We start from the raw sequence: 24,967 nt of genomic DNA on the forward strand, positions 1-24,967 counted from the left end.
AAAACAGCTACCTACAAGGGAGCTCACATAAGACTGTCAGCTGGTATCTCAGCAGAAACATTTCAGGCCAGAAGGGACTGGCATGAAATATTCGAAGTGATGAATATAAAGCCAGGACCTATAACACAGACTTCTTTACCCACCACGGCTATAACTGAAAATAGAAGAAGAAATAAAGTGCTTCCTAGAGAAGAAAAAGTTAAAGGAGTTCATTACCACCAAACCAGTATTACAAGAAATGTTTAAGGGAGGAGGAGAAAGAGAAGGAAGAGGAGGAGGAGGAGGAGGAGGAGAGAGGAACATAGTTATAAAAAAATAAAATGGCAATAAATATGTACCTATTAATAATCACCTTAAATGTAAATGGTTTAAATGCTCTAATCAAAAGATATAGGGTAGCTGAATGGATAAGAAAACCCATATATGCTGTCCACAAGAGACAAGCCTCAGAACAAAAGATGAACACAGACTAAAAGTAAAGGGATGCAAAAGATATTTCATGAAAATGGAAATGCAAAAAATGCTGGGGTAGAAACACAGACTTTAAAACAAAGGCAATTGTAAGAGACAAAGAAAGACACTATATAATGATAAAGGGAGCAATCTGACAAGAAGTTATAACCCTTTTATACATCTACTCACCCAATACAGGAGTACTTAAATATATAAAATGAACCTTGACAGACATAAAGGGAGAGATGGACAGTAATACAATCATAGTAGGGGATTTTAATACCCCGTTTACATTAATGGATAGATCTTCCAGACAGAAAAACAATAAGGAGACAGCGGCCTGAAATGACACACTATATCAGATGGATTTAATTCATATCTTCAAAGCATTTCACTCCAAAGCAGAATATACATTCTTTTCAAGTGCCCATGGAACACTTTCTACAACAGACCATATGTTAAGACACAAAATAAATCTCAATAAATTTAGGATTAAAATCCTTCCAACCATCGTCTTTTAAATTTAGGATTGAAATCCTTCCAACCATCTTCTCCAACCATAATGGTCTGAAACTAGAAATCAATCACAAGGAAAAACTGAAACACACACAAAGACATGGAGGCTAAATAACATGTTGCTAAACAATGAACAAGATCAAGGAAGAAATGAAAAGATACCTTGAACAAATGAAAATGAGAACACAACAACCCAAAATCTATGGGACACAGTGAAAACAGTCCCAAAAAGGAAATTCATAATTACAGGCCTACCTCAAGAAAAAGAAAAATCTCAAATAAGCCATCTCACTTTACACTTACAGGTACTAGAAAAAGAACAACAAACAAAGTCCAAAGTGAGCAGACGAAAGGAACTAATACAGATTAGAGCAGAAATACCTGAAACAGAGTATAAAAGACAATCCATAAGATCAATGAAACCTAGAGCTGGTTCTTTGAAAAAATAAAAAAATTAACAAACCTTTAATCAGATCTATCAAGAACAAAAAAGAAAGGACTCAAATAAATAAAGTCAGAAATTAAGGAGCGGAAGTAGTAACTGACGCCACAGAAACACAAAGGACTGTAAGAAAATGTTACAAACAATTATATGCCTACAAACTGGACAATCGGAATGAAATGGAGAAAGTCCTAGAACAAACAATTTTCCAAAAACGGAATCAGAAAGAGTTGGAAAGTCTGAATAGACAGGTTGAAACTAGTGAAATTAAAACGGAAATCAAATAAAAGACCTAGATGGGACGGCTTCACAGGTGAGTTCTACCAGTCACAGAAGACCTAACACCTGTCCTTCTCAAACTATTTTTTAAAAATTCAAGGAGAGGGCCTCATTTTATGAGGCCAGCATTATTCTAATTCCAAAACCAGATAAAGACACTACAAAGAAAGAAAATTATAAGCCAATTTCCCTGATGAATATAGATGCTAAACCCCTCAAAAAATATAAGCAAACCAGATCCAGCAATACATTTAAAAAGTCATATCAAGTAGGGTTTATTCTGGGAATGTGAGGTTGATACAATATCCACAAATATTTTTTTATTTTTTTAAATATATTTTATTGATTATACCATTACAGTTGTTCTATTTCCCCCCTTCATTCCCCTCTACTCTGCACACCCCCTCTCCCACCCTTCCCCCCTTTAGTTTATGACCACGTGTCTCAAGTTCTTTAGATTCTATATTTCCCCTACTATTCTTGCCCTCCCCACTATCTATTTTTTATCTACCATCTATGCTACTTATTTTCTGTACCTTCTCCCCCCTTCTCTTCCTCCCACTCCCCTGTTGCTAACCCTCCATGTGTTCTTCATTTCTATGGTTCTGCTCCTGATCTAGCTGTCCTCTTGGTTTGCTTTGTTTTATGAATGATAAAAATCACATGATCATATCAACAGATGCAGCAAAAGCATTTGATAAAATCCAATTGATAATAAAACTATCAGCAAAATGCATATAGAGGGAGTACACACAGACACTGACACAGACAACAATGTAGTAAAGGTGGGTAGAAAAGGGGATAAATGGGGGATATCTGTAATAGTGTCAACAATAGAAAACAAAATGTAAAAAATCAACAAACAACAAGTGTTGGCAATGGTGTGGAGAAAAACTATCCCCTGTGCAATATTGGAATGAGAATTGGCACAGCTACTGTGGAAAACAGTGTAGAGTTTCCTCAAAAAACTAGTAATGGAACTGCATTCTGATCCAGTGACTGCACTTCCAAGAATATAACCAAAGAATACTGAAATATGAATTCAAAAGAATATATGCTCCCCTCTGTTCATTGCAGCATTATTTACAGTGGCCACAATTTGGAAGCTGTGGAAATGCCCGTCAGTGGATGAGTGGATCAAGAAGCTGCGTACATTGACACAGTGCAGTACTACTTGGAAGTAGAAATAAAGTTTGTCAATTTTACATTCAATCCCGGTTCTAAAAAGAAAGGTAAAGGCAGACACTCTGAAGACCTGGTGCCTGAATGGCTTACCCTGGTCAGGCTCAAGGCAACCACTGTTAACATCAAGTTCTTCTGACAGCGGGTTCTTCAAGGGAAGCCTGAAGACTTTGCCTTGTGTACGATACTCTTCCAGCTCAGACTGGAGTTCATCCACCTGGTCTTGTAATTCCTGGAGTTTAAAAACCAATGTGAGTCTTAGATGTGACACCAGGCAACAAAACGAAGAACAGATAAATAGAACATCATCAAAATTAAAAACTTTTGTGCTTCAAAGGATACCATGAAGAAAGTAAATAACCTACAGAATGGGAGAAAAGTTTTTTTGCTGGACTATATAAAGATCTATTAAAGCTCAATAATAAAAAAGATAAATAATCCATTTAAATATTAGGCAAAGGATTGAAGTAGATATTTCTTCAAAGAAGATATACTGAGAAGCAAATAAAAAGATACTCAACATCATTAGCCACAGGGAAATGCAAATTAAAGCCACAATGAGATACCACCTTATACCCACTGGGATGGCTAGAATAAAGACATACAATAACAACTACTGACAAAGACACAGAGAAATGAACTATTATACTGGGGGAAACATAAAATGGTGCAAAACCATTGGAGAAACTTTGCAGTCCCTAAAAAAGTTAAATATACAGTGACCATATGACCCAGCAATTCCATTCCTTGGTCAAGGAATATATCCAAGAGAAATGAAAGTGTATATCCACACAAAAACTTGCACGCAAATATTCACAGCAGCATTATTCATAAGCTTAAAACAGCCCAAATATCTATCAACCAATAAAATGTGATACAGACATATTACAGAGCACTATATTATTAGCAACGGATAGAAAGGCACTGATATATGTGCATATATCATGTCTACGACACGGATGGACCTTGACGACTTTGTGCTCAATGAACCAAGCCAGATATCAAGGACCACATATTGTATGATTCCATTCATATGGTGTAAACGAGAGGCCAATCCACAAAGACAGAAAGCAGATAATTAATTGTCCAGGGCAAAGTGGAGGGGGCGTTTCGTTTTGGACGATGAAATGTTCTACAATTGATTATGGGAGTGGCTACACAATTCTGTGAATATACTGAGAAACAGTGAATTATATTCCTCAAGTTGGTGAACTGTATAGTTATGAAGTGTTAAAAAAAGAAGTGGATGGATGTGGGAAATTTTTGGAGGCAGAGCTGACAGATTTTTCCTGAGGACAGAATTAAAGACATACAAAGAAAATAACTCTACTTGATTAGAGCCTAGAGCAAAAACTTAATAGTCAAAGTAGCATAAATGTTTCATTGCTTTCCTCCAGATGTGCCTATGTGTTTCCTGAGAAGGCAGCCTCTGAACCACCTCAAAAGGAGGTGACGTTTTCCTCATTTCTGCACAAGTCCAATGTTCATCTAAAGCAGTCAGAACTCAGTTATCCTTACCTTGTTAGAATAAACAAGGGTTTGTGGCTTAAGAAAAAAAATTCAAACACCTAACCTGAGAGTGCTACTTTTTTAAAAAATCCAAGATTTCTATTAATTATAAAAGGATTTTTTGTCTCTTCTGGTAGGAATTTGTAATGATTTACTAGTTAAAGATTTGAGTGGTTTCTGCTTCATTTGCATTTGTAAATAAAGTAAGGAATGTAATCAGGAAAAAAACCCCACAGGACAAAAGCAAATTACATCAGATTAGCTCCCTAATAACCAACCAGGAAAGGCTAATCTGGAAAAAGCACAATCAACATGACCACATATTCCTTCCCTTGAAAGAAAACTGTATTTTCCTCTAAGCACTAACAATTTCTGCCTTAGATAAAGCAGACTTAAACGCAGTGTTCATGATTCCCTAATGGTTCAAGATACTAAGTAATAATATTAATAGCTAACATTTGGGCAAAGTGCTTACTAGGTTCCAGGCTCTGTTCTAAGCACGTTACATTCAGTCACTCATGGACTCTTCAGAACACCCTAGTATTTTTTTTACCATTTTATCGTGCTTAGGAATTGAGGCACCCACAGATTAAGTGACTTGCTAATAGTCACACATAGCTAGTCAATGGTAAAGCAGGATTTGAACCCAGGCATTCCTTCACGAACTGAGTTCTCTTCCGTCACTCACCCTGCACTGCTGCTCATACTCATTTCTCATCTGGGTCAACCTCTCTTCCTGCAGAAAGAATTCAGCACTGCTGGGATCGAGGTCACCAAACTAGAAAAGGAAAAGGAGAAAGCTGTCATTTTTCCCAAGTGCCCTTCTCTGACCTGGTACATACCAGAAGTCCCAGTTTCTGGTGTTCACACAGTCTCTTGGGTAGGAAAGGAACGTGACATTGAACCAGAAACACCACCAGCGGGATGATGGGAAGAACATACTACAGAGGCATGCGCAACTAACACGGGGATCACTTTTCAGGGCCTTACAATGTTTTCCTCACATGCAACGCTTTACATAAAATCTCTGCAAAAATGTCTGCTTCCTTTCGGAAACCACCTACGTAAACCCCTGCCATAAAACTTCCTGGTGGAATTGCTTCTGCTCTTTTCAGTAAACTACACTTTGGGCTGCATGTCAGGAAATTAAATTTAAACAGATTTACCTTTTCTGCTAACACATTTTCCAAATTTCGTTGAAGTTTTTTTGTCAGATTCTCATATTCTGCCAACTTCTCTGCATTTTCCAGAAGCTCATTTTCTAGACGACTGTTTTCCTGGTTTGGGGAAATGAAATAGGCACAGATTTAAAAAAGAAGCAAACTGTTGTACCATTTTTATATGAGGCATTAATCAATGCTCTAGATTAAAAGTCTGTGTATTTTGAAAGTTTCAGATTAGACAAAAATATTAAAAAATGGTTATTTATCTTACAATCCAGAAGTCTGTCCCCCCCCCTTTTTTTTGATCTTATAGAATTGTGCTGTCCATTATCCAGTCGCTAGCAGTCGCCTGTGGACACTGAGCACTTGACATGTGTGTAGTTCAAGCTGAGATATGCTGTACATGTGAAATACTCACCAGATTTCTAAGACTTAACACAAAATATAAAACAGCTTAATAATAATTTTTTTACATTGATTAAATCTAAACGATAATCTTTGGAAACACTAGATTGAATAGAATGACTTAAAATGGATTTCACCTGTTTCTTTTTACCTTTTAATGCAGCTATCTGAAAATCTGAAACAACAGGTATGGTTTAGGTTATAGCACTGCAGTCGAAAGTTCAATGACACAAAAAACATTCTGGATACACTATCACAGAAAGAAAACTGGTTCAGCTAACAGCAAAGGAGAAGTCAGCAAGACTATAAAAAGAATAACTCTGAAATCAATTTTTATTTAGTGATTTATAGTTTGGTTTATATTTAATTTACAATTTTATTTGGATTCAGAGTTGAAGTCCACAAAGGATGGTTTTTTTCCTCTCTCTATATGATACTTGCTAGAAGGATTTCCACCCATATTTGTCAAAAAAACAAAACTGTATCACACAGACGTGCCATTGACCTATTTTCTATGCCAATGTAAAAGGCTGATTAGAAGAACAGTATTTTCAAAGTACATTTTGCCAAAAGAATATAGAGCCAATATACTTTAATACATTCTAGTTCACACCTTCTCACAGCAATATGGAGTAAAAACGAATGTGCTTGAAGCAGTTAAAAAAATACTACCTTCTATGATCTCACCTATAGGTGGAACCTAATCAACAAAACAAACAAGTGAGCAAAACAGAACCAGAAACATGGAAATAAAGAACAAACAGTGACCAGAATGGAGACTGGAGGGGGGATAACGGGGAAAGACAGAAAAGGGTCAAGTCAAGGAACATGTATAAAGCACCCACAGACAATGACAACTGGGGTGGGAGGCAAGAATTGACTATGGAAGGTGGGGATTGGGTAGGGCAGAGTAAAGGGGGAAAAATGGGGACAACTATAATTGAACAACAATAAAAATTGTTTTTAAAAACTGAGGAAAAATACTACCTTCCCCTAAAATGCCAATTCTACAACTCTAACCTTTCAAAACATGTCTGAGTTTAGACGTCAAACAATGAGGAGTAATCTCGGAGCATCAGGACTGTGCCGGTGCTCTGGAGACTGCGGAATCCGATTCTGTGTAGTTCAAACTGAGAGATGCTGACATCAGGGAGGCAGAGTCCCGACCATGCGGAAGGAGTCAGAGGTGAGTGTGGTTAGCTGTGTACGATGCAACAGAAAAGCATGCTATCTCCAGCAAGAACAAATAAGCGAAATGGAAATAAAGTGACCCAGCCTGCAGTATCAGCAAAAGCAGTGAAGGAACGTAAAAGCCTAGTAAGGAACTGAGGGGACTGATGGTTGGTGCAGTGGGGTTGGGGGCGTGACCCCAGGGGGTGGGCGTGGGGTTCCTAAGGTTAGAAGGGTGCGACAAGCCCCATTTTAGGGGCCTTCAGTTCTACCACACTGCAGCCTTACGAAGGGTACCAGTGTGTCCTTCAGTAAGGCAGCTCTGGTGGCCACATGGAGTCAGGCAGGTGGAAGAAAGCCTGCGCATGAGGTCCACTGAGAGATCGTGATGAATTCCGAACTTATTCAGAGCCTGTGGAGGTGAGAGGAAGTGGATGCATCTGAGAAGCATTTCAGAGCATCAATAAGACTTAGAGACTGATGAGTGAGGATGGTTGAGGCTATTACTTTCTGTGACTTACAGCACACGGTGATAATGTAGATTAGGGGGGAAAATGAGGACAGGAAATAGTTTTATGGTAAGGAGCAAGAATTAGCTCAGTTTTTAATGTGTGGAGTTCAGGAAAATCTCATAACCTCAACCTCAAGTAGTGAATATTCCATCTGTACTGATTACCTCCCAGACAATGTATGAGTAGCATCTCATTTAATCCCCATATCAATGCTACAGGGTAGGTATAATGATGGAGCCCATTTTGCATATTAGGAAATGGGTTTGGGTAACTTGATCAAGGTTTTCCAGTAAGGAGTGGTATCAGGATTCGAACCGGGCAGTCTGAGTCTAGAACCCCATCTTTCCGCTTATCTTTAGACTACACTGTACCATAGTATCTGGTGTCGGAGTCTATTAAAGAGAAGGATCACTTCCTCTCCCGAGGCACAGGGAAGGAGAGGAAGATGCATAAGGGAACAGGCACGTTTGAAAGCGCAGAAGCAAAGCTGATAGGCTCTGTGCGGCAGGGGACCAGAACCATTCGCTAAGAGTAGGGGTTGAGGGGAGGGCAGGGAAGGGGGAGGGCATCAACCGGCCAAACAGCCCTGAGGACCCAGTGCGGTTTCAGCAGGAAAGAGGAACAAGATACACTAATCGACACTGTCAGCACGTCAGAAGCCTGGATACTCCAGAAATCTAGACCCCAGGGGGGCTCTGCTACGTCTGGGTCATGGCGCTGCAGGATGAACCTACGGTCACCCCTGGGCTGAGCCCTGTGCAGACCTGCCCTCTTACAGAGCTGCAGTGTCCCCAGCAGGACACAGACCACAAAACTAATAGGGTGATTACCTTTAAAGAGAGGGCAAGGCGGTCTCGGATGTAGTTCTCCTCTGTTTTTGCCTTCTCAATTTCCTGCTCAAGCTCCAAACGCTGCTTGCCCACCTGTTGCATGATCTGCTCTCGCTCCTTTCGGAGTTCATTCTTTAAGGCTGCTATGCGCTCCTTGTACTCTTCATCCAGTTTCCTGTGAGAAGGCAAGACTGATAAGCTGTCATCAAATCCCTCAGAGATCCCCATGAGGATCCATCAAAAATGGAACCAGAGTCACAGAGATGGGAAGCAACTTGAGAAACATCCTGCTTTCCCTCAGGCTTAGCCACACTTAAGTCACCCCAGCCAGGTGTAGCCAAGCAGGCAGGCAGGCCGAGCCCCAGTACCCTGGGCCAGGGGGCTGGGGAAGGAGGGACCTGGCCCCACCAGTCGTACCTGAGGTTGTACTCATTCCGCCGCTCTATGGCCGCATGGTGATCGTCCACCTCCGAGGCCATCAGAGACTTGAGCTTCTCGGCTTTGTCCAGATCTGACCGCAGCTTTTCCTTTTCTCTGACCATTTGGTCAACACGCTCTCTAGAATCAGAAATAAACTGAGTTGAAGGGAAACTGTTTCTAAGCCACAAGTAGACCCGAAAGAGCTCTCATCTGGCTTGCTTCAATACAAACACAAAACCCAACTAAAATCCTCCCAAAACAAAGATAGTTCACAGCTCCCTTCAAAAACTTCTGTGCACATCTAAGCTCTATCTTATTTTCACTGTAGAGAGATGATAGGAGTTTCGCCATATTTGCATATCGAATAAAAGAATGCAAGTCACAGGCAAAGAGATGACCTCCTGAGTAGGTATAAAAGGAAATCAATCCAAGCAGGTGATTGATTTCACCCAACTTCCACCCAACTCACAGTAAATGCCGGATTTCTGCTTTAAAGCTGGCCAGAGCCGCCTGGTGAATGCCATTCTTGGTGACCAGAAGTTCATTTTCAAGAGCCAGCGTTAATTCTGTCAGGTTGACGTTTCCATCGAGGCTGAAATCCAAGGCCTAGAAATCAGAACAAGGTTCAGGACAATCACAAGTTCTATCCCCTGAAAGCAGAGAATGTGAAGGTTAACAAACCCAGGGAGCTAAATTTACAGTCTAGAAGATGGATGATTATAGTTCTTTAGTGATTGTAATGAACAATCTTCAGTCCAGAACATGATTAAGTTCTTTTTAAGGAAACTATAGCATGGTTATTTAAAGAAACCTGGTTATTCAGGTGTTTAAAGAAAATGCTATCTGGCACTTTAAATAAACACAATGGAATAATTCTAATCTTTATCAACTAGAGATCAGTTAAGAGCATTTCTCTTATCAATCATTTAGGGGTTAAAATCCCGGAAAGCAGTTAGCCACAGACTTCTGGTTAAAGGAAGTAGGAAAACTACCTCTTATCTCTGAGGTTTTGAGAAAAGAAGTACCATTAAGGAGAAATCAAATCAAATCAGTTTCAAAAAAGCCTGGAGTTTTTCAACCCTTTCCCGATTTGTCGCTTTCCTCCCATTTTTTGCTGCCACACCTTCAGGACTTCCTGGCTGTTCTCGATGCCCTCTTCCTGCCAGGTGTCCAGTATTCTCTCCACCGGTGCGTAGCCCATTCCATCATCCAGGCAGGAGAAGACCCGGAAGCCAATGCTACTCGTCATCGCCGATGGGGTTGTAGTACGTCGTCCACTCTCATCAAAAGACTGGAAGAAGAAAGAGACTTCAGGAAGCCCAGGCATCCCAACACGACGTTGATGAAGACCAGAACTGGTCAGTCCCAGCCACAGGGAGCAGAAGGCACGTTTCTCTGATTTACGCCACTAGAAGGAAAGTCGTGTGCAGCCCCTTTGCTCTCCTTCCCCCGAGTGCGCCAAGAATGCAGAGCTTATCAGCAACAACTGCTCTGGCGGAGAGTTCCTTGGTGTAGACGAAATGGGTCTCTACTTAACCCCAGGTTTCTTCCTCCGCTAACATGAAGGGGCATAATTAGGGGTCTTCCCCCTCCGTAATTTACAGTCATGTCCTAAACCCAACTTTTCCTTCCCAACAGTTTAGTCTTCGTCTCATTCTTCTTCTGCTTCTTCCTCCCTAGCATTGTCCTCGACCAGTGAAGTCATTAAAAGTTATTCAGGTGGATTTTTCTTCCACTTATAAAGAAGCCACGTCCCACTGCTTTCTTACCTGCATGGAAAGATGCCTTTTCAGCTGTCTGTATGGAGTAGACGCCGACGGTGTCAGGGACTTCCCATTTTTGAACAAGCCGTAGAAAAAATCTTCTACGCTCATTGTACCATCAGGTTCAAGGTTATGGAAGACCTCCTCAAGCATCTATAGAAGGATGACCACGTATTTTAAATATTTCACTCAAAACAACACAAGGCCCAGCGTGTACTTCTGGCTGAAAGAAACTGGCACCACAGTGGGTCCTGGGACTCTGGAGACGGAACGCGTCCCTTTACCGTAACGTCACTGAATTCACTTCCTTCCTGGAGACATGTCCTCACACTTCACACGGACCAAACGAAAGTCCATTTCAACACCTTCACAATCTTTACACAAATAACAACGAACTATTTCCTTTTTTATTCACACTTTTAGAACAGGTGATTAATGTTACTACACAAAAAAATTTAAAAATTACTTAAAAATATAAATATATAGACACCTAGTGTTGTACCAGTAACAGTTAGGCGGACATTGGGCCACTATACTGTGGGGACTTACATAATACTGTACTTATACTGAACTTTTGAAGTTGGCATGACAGCACAGCGAATTTGGCCCGGGACAGATTGGAACGATCTTCACTTGGGTCTGAAACCCCTGCCTTGGGATTTAGAATGTTGTTTGGAACAATGCTGTGTGTTGCGGGTTTTTCATTTGTTTCCGTGCTTTAGCACAGGGGACATGAAGACTGGGTAAGGAGGGTTTTGTGTGTGTGCCATGGAAGGGGTCCCAGAGACTGTGACGAGAAGGGAATTTTGCCCGGCTATGTTGCAACCTCCAACAGTGATCAGGAGCCTTTGTCATGTGACTGGGAAAGAGGACACTGGACTCCGGTCCCTGCAGAGGCAATGGGCTTGCCTCAGAGATGGTCTGTTCCCTGGCTCCACGGAGGAATGGAGAGGGGAATAAAGCAGATGGGTCACTGAAACGCAAACCAGGGAGGGAAGGAAAAGGCCTCTTTCTCCTCCTGGAAGTTGGATTCTCCTGTATTTGGGGAGCAGGAAGTGGGGGCTAAATTTTTTCTATAGGAACATGCCTCCAGTGAAACAGAAATTACCCGAGGATCTTGTTAAAATGTAGACTCTGATATAGTTAAATCTGGGGGTGGGGCCTGAGAGTCTGGATTTCTAACAAGTTCTCAGGTGATGCCCTTGTTGCTAAGTAATAAACAGAATAAACAACAAATTTATTCTTTTTGCATTAGAGCCTACAGTTAATTGGGTCCATTCTAACAAAGGGCTCTTTGTAATACATCCTCAATTTTTAATATTCATTTCATAAGTCTGGACTGTAACTAGAATTCCTGCCATCTCAGAATTGTTGATTTTATTCTTCATGTAATTGCTTGAGGCATTTCTTTAATCTCAAATGCTTTTTTCCAATTCATATCCAATAGGAAACATCTGTTTCTATTCCTATTTATACACCACTTCCTCTGCAGAGGATTCTAAAACAAGAAAACCATTCTGAAGAGTGGAAATCTTTGGCAGAAGCAATGGTTCCTCACAGAGAATTGTGTGGTGAAAACAACGGAAAGGTATTTGGGTCAAGGCTCTGAAGTTGCCAAGATCCTTTGGCTTCTCCATCTCATTCTTATCAACCAGAAGAATACTTTCTTAGTGGACAAAGCTTTCAGGGCCATTAAACCAGGAGTCACAGTAAAACCCAGCTGTGCTGACTGCAGTTAACAGCGTATTTTGGCTCCAACCTTAGTCCACACTGTTTGAGCTTGTGACCCCGGCCAAATCAATGCATGGCTTCCAGATTGCCCAAACATCCATCACCTGACCCACTCAGAATGAGTCCTGCCCGCTATTGTACATGGGGGAGAGGACAAACGGCGAATAAAAAGGATGTGGACTCAGAAGAGGGTGGATAAGCAGGGTTGGCCTGAAAAGAGTTCAAGTCAACTGGGCAAGTGGGGCACCCCCTGCAGCCTGTGCAGGAGCCAGATCTGGAACCCTGAGGACATTCTTATTCCCCATGACACGCCAGCCAGGTCTTTGGACGGTTGATGTCCCGATGTGTAAGTTGCAAAATAATGCACTCGAATAGGGACCATGAACCCAAATACCCAGAGAGGCTGGGGAGGAAAATAAATAAATGATAGGACAGGACAATCTGGACACAGGAGAAAGCACTGCTATTTAAAGCAATGAACTAAACACATAAGGGCAGGCCCTGGCCAAAGGAACTAGGCACCTCTCACTGCCAGTAAAATGAAGCCAAACCCAACTTTTAGAAAAATTTCCCGATTTTTAAAACTGTGGCTCTGACCGACCGGTGTAGCTCAGTTGGTTGGGTGTCATCCTGCAAAGCAAAAGGTTGCTGGTTAGATTTCCGGTCAGGGCACATATAAGGGGGGTACCTAAAAAAACCCCAAAGTTATCTTCTGGAGGGTGGGCCCCTTGTCGGACAGGCTTCCTCCACTAGGTGAGTGTTCTAGGAACCCATCTGTGCCAGTGTACCACCTGGCGTTGTTGTGAGAGGCTGCATTCAACCTCAGTGAAATTTTTTTAAGACACTGTCAACATGTTTGTCCATTTCATGATTTATGAGCGCACGTGCCCACATCATGCTAAGTAGTCAGCAATTTTTGACAAAAACCAGCACAACCCCCATGCCCCACCCTCCCTATTCACCCTAAGTCATGGGTTTGGTCCCAGGTTGGGGCATGTGCAAGGGGCAACCTATTGATGTTTCTCTCTGACATCAATGTTTCTCTCCCTCTCTTTCTCCCTCTCTTCCCCTCTCTAAAAATAAATAAAATAAAATATGTTTTTTAAAAGTGCGGCAAAACAGTTCAATTTTTAAACATTGAGCAGGCCAGATAAAACAGCCATTGGGCCATATTTGGCATCTAGAGCGACAGTGGGCCGTCCCTGCCCTGCAGATGTCCTTGCTTCTGAAAAGCAGGGCACTAGTCACAGACGTAAGCCAGGACTCTAGTTGTCCCTTGTGGTAACGCAACAAGCAGCAGCGATCTCTCTGTCTCCGTCTACGAAATGAGGGGTGACTAAATCTAAAATTGCTTCCAGTTGTAAAATTCTAGGATTCCAAATTCTATGTTGATGAAATCATCTTGAACTTCCAGCTCCTCTGTGGTCTAGAGCTAGTAATACAAACTACCAGAGCAGGCTGGCAGCTCTGGGGGTGGAGGGAGGGGGAATTAGGGGGTGGAGAGATTGAGCAAAAAGGAGAAAAGACTCATGGACATGGACGACACTGCTGTGATTACGAGAGATGGGGAGGGAGGTATAAGGAGGATAAGTGGTCATGGAAGATATACAATAAAAATAAATTTAAAGGACCCAAAATACTACAGTATTTCATGATTTTTTAGAAGAGGAAAGCACTAAGTAAAAGTTGTATTCAATAAGCAATCTTTACTCAACCTGGGATCGGAAGAAAATAACTAAATATGCTACTTCTTTTTTTTTTCATCCTCACCCAAGGACATGCTTATTGATTTTAGGGAGGGGGAAGGGAAGGAGAGAGGGAGGGAGAGAAACATTGATGTGAGAGAGAAATTTCGATTGGTTTCCTCTTGCACATGCAGTGACTGGGGACCGAACCTGCAATGCAGGCATGTGCCCTGACCAGAAATTGAACTTGCAACCTTTCTATTTATGGGACGATGTTCCAACCAGCTGAGCCACACCAGCCTGGGCTACACTCCTTCTTTTCCAAGGTTCTAAAAACCCTACCACAAAAGATGCAACTTCCTGCAGGTGGCTACAGTTTAATTCAAGAGTTCCTCAAAGACAGAATCTCGGTGGCTGACTTCCCAGGAAAAAGAGAAAGGAGTCTCTGTAACACACTGCAGGAAGCCCAAACATGGCTGCTTCTAGCCTGTGGCCAGCTGACCTTTTACCATGATTATTCTTCATGAATAAAAACAGGATGCATGGCTTACCTCTCCATTGACATTCTGCAAACCATACTGCTCACAGATGGAGACCAGCTTCTTTCGGTTCAGGTGACCATCACGGGTAATCCCCAAATCTTCACAAATCTCCTGCAGTTTCTCTTCTATCCAGTCTTGGGGAGGGGAAGACCCGCTTTGGGAGGCAGTCAAATCATCTGGGTTCCAAAATCTTAGCTGGCCTGAAACAAAAGCATACATTGTGTCCTCTCCAACGGGATGGCAAAGAGAGAGACTTAGTTTCAAAGAAAATGTGCTTTTTGAAAGAAAAAAAAACTATTTTAAAAAAGACTATGCATGTTGATTCCATTTTGAGTTGCTTCTGAAGTTCAAATAAAACGGGACCATCAGGTCTCAGGCTCCAGCGGGAGCAAATCGGCACGGTCTGGGGTTCACTGGCGGTCAGACCCGTGTAAGCACTATGTCCCGTGCCGTCGTGCCAAAGCTCTAGTCTTGTTTTATTCCAACAGGAAACAGGCACAGGCTTAGGCTCTGGCAGAGAAGGCTGTTGAGAGGCATTCCAGAGCGCTGTATGCACCCTGCCTCAACCAGAGCTACCATGACTGTTTTTATTATCTCCGTATTCTTTCTAGTCTAAGCACTAGGACTGCTTTTGCTGAGAAGAAAATTTCGTGCTAAGTATCATAAAATAATAACAAAAGTCCCCAGATTACCTTGTTCCCAAATCTTTACGCACGTGAATATTCTGACTGGCAAACAATCCAACGTGAATGGATAAAAGGTTGTGACCCACAAGTTACTGATTATCTATATGTTAAGGATAAGTTCTATTTGAAGACCTAAGGGTCAACCTACTTATTTAAAAATGAAAATTTGTGTTCTAAAGTTCTCACTTCTAGCTAAATTTTCAACTTACCTACTAGAGAGTCTTTAAAGTCATTACTTAAACATGAGATCCTACGGGCAAAATTTTGTGTGCCTGGAAGAACCTTGGAGGGCTGAGCAGAGCATAGTGTTATTCAGCAAAGAGATCAAGTCTCTTACTGCTGTATCTTTAGAGGTTGGAGACCTAGAGAACACACTGTAATTGCACTTCTGCACAGTAAACCTGCAGGGTAGGCAGGTTCTGTCGGCTGAACCACAGTGCCATCTGCTGGCCAGAAGATAATGTGTTTTGATGTTTCTTAAATATATCTACAACTTGTCAAGAGATAGGTCACTATTTAATTCAGGACTGTTCACAAATGAATTTTAAAGTCTATATAAGAGAGTAATTAACCCATGAGTGAAATCCTGCATATCAGTCTCCATATGTTACATGATGTTAAAGGTTAGTATGTTAAAACAAGCTATCCAATTGGGAATGGACTGTTGCTGTTGTTCTTAAGGTTGCTTCTTAGGCCACTGGCTTGCGAGCCACTAGGGAGAAAGCTAGGAGATGCAGACAGGGGAGTGTGGAGAGTGCCTGTGGAGGGCAGCCCTTCCTCCCCTGACACACACTCAGTTCTTACCTTCCGCTTCGTACTCCTCACTGCGCTGTGTCTTCCAGTGCTAGAGAAGGCAAGAGAAGGTGTGTTTAGTGTGTTTTAGAACTTAATCAGTTTTCCCAAGACCAGCTGGCTCCCTGGCTCTGAAATCAGCATCTGAGTGAGTCACATAATCACGACCCTCACACAGGGTAACTCTGCAGTAACTCACCAAGGATTTGCCTTTCACAATTGGAGGACACTTACTCAACAGCAAAATCTATCACAGCCAATATAATCAAGCCAGAGCAAAAATACAGATTCTAGCAACTAATAAGGTTTGTACCTATGCACTGATGAGTTTGCTCTTCAGTAGATGTTTATTGGGTGCCAGGCATTATGCTGTATCTTTGGAATACAACCATGAACGGCATGAACATTTCATGGCTTGAGTAATTTATGTGTTAATGAAGACATGCAGATAAAACAAAACAAAAAAACAAACAAATGAACCAACCAGGAAGTACAATATTGTAGTGTATTGAGTGCTAAGAATGGAAAGTTCAAGATGCTATAAGGATATACCTAAATGGATATCCTTCAGACTTGGGAGATCAGGGTAGACTTCCTGAAAGAACCAAGGTCTAAACTGAGACCTGAAGGATGAGCAGGAGACGGCTAAGTGGAAAATAAGGAGCAGTTACTATCTGCTGACGCATGGAGGCAAGAACAGCTTAGGGTGCTCATGGCACAGTAAAAGGTGGAGATACAACCCAAAGAAAGCTAGGCTGGAACGGTCCAGTGAAATAAAATACACATTGCCAGTAAACTGCATTGAAAGAAGTGAAATATATCTGACCTGGGCCATTTTATCCCCTTTCATAATGCTATGTTATTACTAGTCTTTTCCAAGTCACAGCACACAGCTGTGGTTTGCATTAGTGGACAAAAACACTCAGCCAAGGACATGAGTCAGAACCCAAATCCATGCCTGGCTCCACTGGCCACCATGGCACTGTCTGCTCCAACCAGTGGCAGTGAGAAGGTCCACAGTGACCTTGGCCTCATCAGCATCAGCAAGCTGCCTAATCACTCCTTTTGGGAGGTTCTATGACCAGTGCAGGAAACCCACTGAAAAAAGGTGTACCCCACCCCCTGCCTTTCAACCTCTGGCTGCTGTCTCTGCAAAGAGCCAACTTTATGAATGAAGCTCCTCTGACAACCAATAACCAGCCTACTCTGATAGCCGAACGGCACGTACTGCACTGATTTCTTAGAATCCTGAAATAAACCCAACAGGAAAATGAGTCTAGTTACCTTCTGTCTCCAGAGCTTGGATTCCTCAGGGCAGGCGGTATGCCACCTGCAACCCTTAAACACTGCCTCTCAGTAGTAGCTCGTTCAAGTTGAGACGAGCCGAAGTGCTTCTTTCAGGCAGCCCAAGCACACCTACTCTGTCCCCTCTCCACACTCACCTAGTCCTCTCCTTTTAACTGAAGGACAAGTGTGTCCACCAGGGTGTCACAGCTCCATAGTTTCCTTAGAAACATATTGAAGATGGCACCGATTCAGAGAGTTCGATAAACTGTGCCACACCAAACTGAAACCGCAAACCCACAGGGCTGAGACGGATTATTCTCGCCACACAGAAAACAACACCAAAGGCTGTAACTCCAAATATGTAAATGCACTACAACTCATTCAGATGCCAACTGAAAGTCACTAGTACACACGGTGTCTGTGGGAAATGAGTTAGGGCACAATGTGATTTTTGCTTGTTTGTCTGTGATTACAATTTTACTAGCCCACATTTCCACATAAAGACGTATCTCAGATCTGGAAGCCAGCTAAACATGGTGGGGGTAGGGAGGGAGCAATGGAGTAAATAGTCCACAGATTTTCTTTTTTTATTGTTTCTGGGAAGAATTCAACTGTGTTTTTTTTTAAGATTGTATTTATTTATTTTTAGAGGGGAAGAGAAGGACAGAAGGACAGAAATATCAATGTATGGTTGCCTCTTGTGCGTCCCCTGCTGGGAACTGGCCTGCAACCCAGGCATGTGCCCTGACTGGGAATCGAACCGCAATCGTGTGGTTCACAGGCCTGGGCTCAGTCCACTGAGCTACACCATCCAGGACAGAATTCAACTGTTTTTTGTATTAAAAGTTTTAAATCAATAAAGCTCTACTAATAAAAGCACCCTGCCTATCTGTCCCTCCCTTTTTATTTTCTTATCCAATAGAGCAAATGATTTAAATGCTCATTTAACTTTAGCATCCCAAATGTGAAAACTCACTTAGCATATAATATGTGGGACACACCCTAAAGTAAACTCCATTAAAGCTGCCTAAAACAAATAAAGTAGGCATCTATGGCCTAAGAACCATTTGGTCAAAATAAAACCTACCAATTCACGAGCGGGGGGTGATTTTTCACAGCACAAACTGACAGCAGAAACGGCAGAAGAGCGAGTACCCCTGGACATGAGTGGTGAATACAGTTGGAAAAATGCAAACTCACCTTCAAAAAACCTTAGTAATAATTCCTAAAGCAACAAGGTGTGTATCATGCTACATAGTAGTTTCTTTCTCACATTTGCTCACTTCTCAATGCATTTTAAAACAGCGAGCAACTAGTTCAGGGGAGCAAAAGGCTGCAACACACTGTCTCCAACATCTCCTGAGTCGATGGGACTGGGTGCAGGCACCTGATCCAATCCCCAGGGCAGCACTGTCTGCTGCCCTCTTTTCCTGATTTTCACCCCTAACTAGTAAGAGACCAAGTTCAAGGGATTATAGCACAGAGGTGAGTGCCGGACTGCCAGGCTCTGAATCCTGGCTTACCTACCAGGTTTGGTTTGGACAAGTTTCTTAACATCTCTTGCCTCAGTTTCTCCATCTATAAAATGGGAATAAAGTAGTACATATTTCACAGAGCTGGGTAAAATGCTTAGAATTGTGCCTGGCAGATATAAGCACTACATAATGGCATATTTTTATTGGACAGGCATTTATGTAGTACATATTAAATTTATGTTTGAAGATTTTTTTATTACGTTTAAGCTTAAAGCATTAATTTGGGTCGCCCTGGGGAGGTATTAATTACTCATATCAATTTGTAAGAAAAATGCCAAGTCTCCAGCAAATACCCATAGAATACAGACAATTTACATAAGAGGCAACACAAACAGATGTGGGGAAAGTTTCGTTTCCACAGCAATCAAGAAGTATAAATGAAAACCAAAGAATCACTCTTTTGTCATTAAATTAGAAAAGTAAGATATGACTGTTATTACCATCAGGCTCATCGTTTAAATAGGCCTTTTTATATCTTACTGGTAGCAGTGTAAACGGCTATCACACTTTGAGTAAAGAAAAGGATTTAATGTAACAAAAGCCATAAAAACATTCACACTCTTTGACCCAATAGTTTCATCTGATTTATTATGGCAATAAAGTCAAAGGAAGAATAAATACATACATTTAGCATTTTTTATAAGAGTAGAGTATTGAAAACAATTTAAATATTCAACAATATAATGATACATTAGAATGTAATCACTAAAAGTATAATTATAAAGCCATGTAGGAGCATAGGAAAACATCTTACGAAATGTTGAGTGAAAGACCATAACAAAAATGCCACCTACACCACGATTACTGCTGGCAAAATATTTATACAATTAGACAAAGACTGGAAGGAAACAGATAATAAAGTAGATGCATTTGGCTGAGGGCATATGGAGAACAATTGAATTTCCTTTACTGTTATAAACGTCGTCTATGTAATATACATGGGCGCAACTCCCCTGTTTCTTTTGCCCACCTGCCCTCACATTCTCACTAAATGAACCCCTGGGACCTGGGGGTGTGGAAAACAGCGAAGTGCTCTCTGCAGGGTCCTCCAGCCACGTGGCCCGAGTGCAGAGAGAAGCCTCGGGGGTAAGCCCAGGTGCTGCTCTGGAGGGTGAACACTGCTGACACCAATGTCCTCTATGCTTAGTAGGGTGTGGAAAGATCAGGGACACCCACCTGAGACCTACACCAGGGACTGCGACTACGCCCATCCCAAGGAGGCGTCCTTCAGACAGCCTAACCCAATGGCATCAGATACAGCACAACTTCCTAAACCCTGGGCAGCACCAGCAGCTTACATGCTTTTTTGCATTGACTCTGAGGGCAAGGGGTGGTGGGGTAAGGGATAACTTGTTTTAAAATCCCCAGGGGTGACAATTTTCCAAGTATTTCTCCCATGGCCCTGTGTAAGAAACGCAGAGCCAGCTAGGACCAGGCCATGCTAATGGCTACATTTTAATTCCAAGGCCACCTCAATTGGAGAGGGCGTTTGCCATCCCAATAAAGAGGGATGTTAAGCACACCGCTGAGGAACGTTTGCTATTACACTGCAGTTGGGGAACTGGTGGGGTGCGGGGTGGGGGGATTCAGTTCAGTCACAGCGCATTTATTTTCATTCCCCAATTAAAAAGCAGGAGGAGAGGGAGGGGAAGGCAGGTTAAAAGGCTAGGGGATTAGATCACCAGGCTACTGGAACACCACCAGTAAAAGCGGGCATCGTCCCGGAACAAGGTCATTTAACTGCTGGTGGTTTACCCAGCAAAGTGAGAGCCTAGCAGGTGGCCTCTAGACTCGCACTGCCAGCCACACTGGAAGGGGGATAATCACAAAAATCTCTGGGAAAATGGGGAGGAAGGGAGGGGCAATTGCTGGGATGCGTTCCCAACTCCAATTCACAAAAGAGGAGTTTGAATTTCTGCCCTTGAAATCTTGTGTAGCCTCTCACTGGAGAAAGGATAGGTATCAATAAAATTTAAAAATACCACTCTGTGGGACTTCAGCTGCCCCCGACCCTGGAGGCAAACGGGGGCACACGCGCGAGCGCAGAGGCCTGGCAGGGGCCTGGCAGGGGCCTGGGGCTGCATCTGGCCCTGCCATTTCCTGCGACCCCTCGTACTTACTCCACCTGCAAAGTGGGGACACACAGCACAGGAAAGAATGTGCCTGGCACTCGGGAAATACTAGCTCTTGTTATTATTTCATCCAGAACAATAGTGTGGTTAAGGGTCTGGTCTCCCGAGCCAGACTCCCGGAGTCCAATTTCAGTTCAACTCCGCCACTTACTGGCTGTGCAGCCTTGGGCAAGTTTCTTAATTCCCACTGGGCCTCGGTTTCCTCATGGGTAAGTCAAGATCAACGCCCACCTAGGAGGGAGTACTAATATTCGGAAAGCACCTAAAATGGTGCCTGCTACAAACTGAGTATCTGTTAAGTGAATAAATATTACAGTGACTGTGCCTACTACCCAGGTGTTCAAAACCAGGCCAAAGGCAGAGGAAAGAAGCAGCAGACAAACCAGTGTCAGCTTCAAGAACAAACCCAGAAGAGACTTGTAGGAATAACAGCTTTGAGCATGAAGTTGTGATGAAGCAATCAACTTTTCCTTTGAAATCCTCACCTGAGGACATGTTTATTGGCTAGGGGTGGGGTTGGGGGGAGAGAAAGAGAGAGAGAGAAACATCGATGTGACAGAAACATCGGTCAGTTGCTCCGCCACGCACCCCAGTACCCTGCCTGCCTGGGGATCAAGGCTGAAATCTAGGTATGCACCCTGACCAGGAATTCAACTGAACCCACAACCCTTTGGTGTACGGGACGGGATGATACTCTTACCAGCTAACCCACCTGATCAGGGCATGAAACAGTCAACTTTTGATTCAGCTTAGGAGCAGGGCTTCCCCAGGGGCCCTCCCTACGTGGACAGTGTCCCCAGGGTAGCCACAGCGGGCAGGCCCTATGCTTCCACATTACCACGCCAAGTGTGCTGGCCAACAGCCCCACTGAGAGCAGGCAGAGGGGAGAGGGTCAGAGGTCGCCTGGCTCCAAAATGGTTGCCACAGAAGGCAGCCTCCACCCCCGCAGGCAGACAAAGGGAGCCCCCGACCTGCTTTGGGGGCTGTACATCTCGGTGTCATGCTGGCCACTGTGGCCAGCTCTCTACAGCTGGATGTGTGTGTCCTGCACACGTGGGCCCCACAGGCGGCACCGCTTTCAGGAATGCTTTCTTTGGAGGGACACCTGCTTGGCTGGACTGCAGAGCAGATGGCTGGAGCCTCTTGGATCCCTGGCTTCCAGCGCCGAGGCCGGGCCAGCATCTGCAGCCTGTGGGCCTGGAGCAGCCCCTGCCCACAATAGCCCAGTCACAGCCCCCACCAACCATCTGCTCCAGGGCAGACCTTGTGCCCTGCAGAATGTATGGCTAATTAATATAATTATGGGGGCACACCCGGGGCTATTCTTTTCCAGCAGGTTGCTGAGCTGATCTCAGCAGCTTTAAGCAAAGTTTTTTGTTTGTTTGTTTTTGAAAGGGTAAAGTCTAGCAAGTCCAAAGAAAAGAGAAAGGAAATTTTCTAGAATAACAAAGCTTCCTAAACAAACTGAACTGCACAGTCCATTTTACAAGAGTAGCTAAGCAAAGGAAGTCTTGGAAAAAAAACAAAACAAAACCCAAATTGGTGTAGGAGAATGCTTATGATTGAAACTGTAGGACTTTTAAAGACACAGCATCTATGGCGCTTTTAACTAATAGTCCTAAATATTTATAAAGCCACACTCTGGGCCAGGTACTGGACACTAAGTGTGCCCAACAGGGTTGCCTACTGTTTCTGCGGGGACACACTTCCGGGGGTTTTGGTTTGTTTCCTGCTCTCCCAGCTTCGAAGGCCAAGTGAGCAGTGGAGAACCTGAGGGCCTCGTTCCCATCCTGTCTGTCCTGAACCCAGACACATGCTGTTCAGTTATGGAGCCGTTGTAACCTGGATGCAAATCGGTTCCTGAGACAGATCGTGTATCACAGTCATGTACAGTCCAAACCTACGTGACCCTATTAACCAGTGTCAGCCCAATTTAAAAAAAGGCGATTAAAAGTTACACATCAGTGCTGGGGGTAACAAGAATCAACATTTGCATGATATTCACATGCACACATTTAGATGAATCCTGTTGTGTTGCCAAAAAGCCTTCAGCATGTGAAGAAATGCTCATTTTAAAACAGCTTAAGCCTTAAACCTCTCCGACAAAGGTTGGAGACTGGTTTTGGTTCACTGAATTTTTAAGTCCTTAAAGGAAAAAAATTTTTCTATACACCCACTGACGGTATCCAGCTCATCAGAGTTGCTCTCGATGGATAGCGAATACCGCTGTTCCACTTGGAAAACACATAACAGCGTATAATTGGAAAACGTTACTGTTATTGTTAAAATTGCCCTGTTAATTTTTGATCTGTTGTCTGTATTATTTCCTACTTAGAAAATAAATACTAGAAATTGTTGACCTGGAAGGAGATAGGGGTGGGGGCTGACTCCAAGGGAACTGCCCCTGGGATCAAGCCAGAAAGTCTTTCCAGGACAGCAAAGCTTGAAAGACATCTATTAGCTTTGAAGGGTCTTTTTTTGTATCACTTTCGAGTGATCTGCAATTGCATCTTGGATGAGTGTTTCCTCTCTGAGAATAATAGCCAGATGACCTGATCAGACTTAAGAAATGTAAAGGGAAACACTGGAATTCCACTCATAAAATGTAACCTGCTGATGCCACATCATTTGATGGAAATAAGTGGCAACAGTAATGAAGCTGCTTCTAGACCATCAAGGTCAACAGCCAGGTGGAAATGTAAGGGGGGTGAAGATGATTAAAATGCTTACAGTTTGCATCAGGGCATTAACATATGTGGATTGAAACAAAAGTTGAATGGACCTGGAAAACAGGTCCATTTCCACTACAAAAACTCTTAGCAGAACTTCTCACAGTTCTCAAGATGTTTGCTCCAGAATTCAATATTTACTCTATACCATGTAAATGAATAATTCATAAAATTTAACTGCAAAGTTATGTATATATGAAAATGAGCATAAGGGGAATATAAGTCAGTTTCACACTTCTTGAAGAAGTTTGACTTTTATGTAGGGTAGTAAAATCAGTTTGTTCTTTTTTTTTTTTAAGTTTTTAAACCCCCACCAGCTCCCATCCTGCTACCCACCAGTCCCGGCACAGAGACAATGTCCATTCTCCGGCAAACGGAGCAGCTGGCTTTAACATTTCTCCCAGGTCCTCACTTAAACTGCGTGGCTCTGGCTTTCACTATTATTGTCTACAGTTGAAAAAATAATTGTTCAAGCCCTTTTGCTCTTGATAAGAATCTTACTAGACCTGATTTATTCCCGGTGGAGGAAAACACTGAACAAGGTGTCCCCTGTTTTCAACGGGGGCAGAAAGCAAAGTGGCCCTGCCCCAACTGTGTTACTCGGACAACCTTTCCTACCAGGGCTGAGTCACACCGAGCAGAACTGAGAACTGGCTGTGTTTTTTCCGCCCCTTTCCACCTAGCCTTAGAAGAAACAGGAGCATAAAATCCGAGGTCCGTTCAGTAGCCACAGTAAATACGCATATAAAAGGGGGGAATGTACTCTTTAGAAACTAACAACTCACTTCTGTTTCTTCATGAAGTGAAGCAAAAATGACTGACGACAGCCAAAACCTTCTCACGAATCACACCTTACGTTGGAGTCGAGAATGTGCCCTTTGTTAGTCTGGATTAATTCAGAGTAGAATGCCCAATTGAATTGCCTCAAGGGAAAATGATCCCACGAAAAGAAAAAAAATCACCACTTTCCTTTCAATACCACCCAGAACAAGAGGTCAGACTCCCGAGGGATCCACTTGCCAGAGACGCACACCAAGTTGGAAGGTGGATGCCCATTTCAGGGAACCGGCCCGTCCTTTGTGAGTTAGCACGTTCTGCTGCGGGGTTTCCAGAGAAGTTCTGGAATACACCTTTCTGTGCTGAAAATTGAGCAAGACAGCAATGGTCCTTCCCCATGGAATGGCTTCCCGGGCTTGTAAACTGA

General features: G+C 42.9%; 1 protein-coding gene across 8 annotated transcripts in view; it reads right to left on the minus strand.

Moving 5' to 3' along the window:
* NIN (ninein) overlaps positions 1-24,967 on the minus strand; it is a 93,334-nt gene that overhangs the window by 30,607 nt on the left and 37,760 nt on the right. For all 8 annotated transcript variants that reach the window (XM_037054280.1, XM_037054273.1, XM_037054272.1 and 5 more), the window contains 10 exons: positions 16,093-16,132; positions 14,612-14,802; positions 10,651-10,797; positions 10,005-10,172; positions 9,351-9,487; positions 8,879-9,019; positions 8,462-8,636; positions 5,548-5,658; positions 5,070-5,159; positions 2,966-3,104 (listed from right to left, as the gene is read on the minus strand). In XM_037054280.1, the coding sequence (XP_036910175.1) occupies positions 2,966-3,104; positions 5,070-5,159; positions 5,548-5,658; positions 8,462-8,636; positions 8,879-9,019; positions 9,351-9,487; positions 10,005-10,172; positions 10,651-10,797; positions 14,612-14,802; positions 16,093-16,132 (1,339 nt within the window). The remainder of the gene's footprint in view (positions 1-2,965; positions 3,105-5,069; positions 5,160-5,547; positions 5,659-8,461; positions 8,637-8,878; positions 9,020-9,350; positions 9,488-10,004; positions 10,173-10,650; positions 10,798-14,611; positions 14,803-16,092; positions 16,133-24,967) is intronic.

Source organism: Sturnira hondurensis, unplaced genomic scaffold, assembly GCF_014824575.4.
Source record: "Sturnira hondurensis isolate 20B ecotype Veracruz unplaced genomic scaffold, ASM1482457v3 Scaffold0008196, whole genome shotgun sequence".
Taxonomy (NCBI): Eukaryota; Metazoa; Chordata; class Mammalia; order Chiroptera; family Phyllostomidae; genus Sturnira; species Sturnira hondurensis.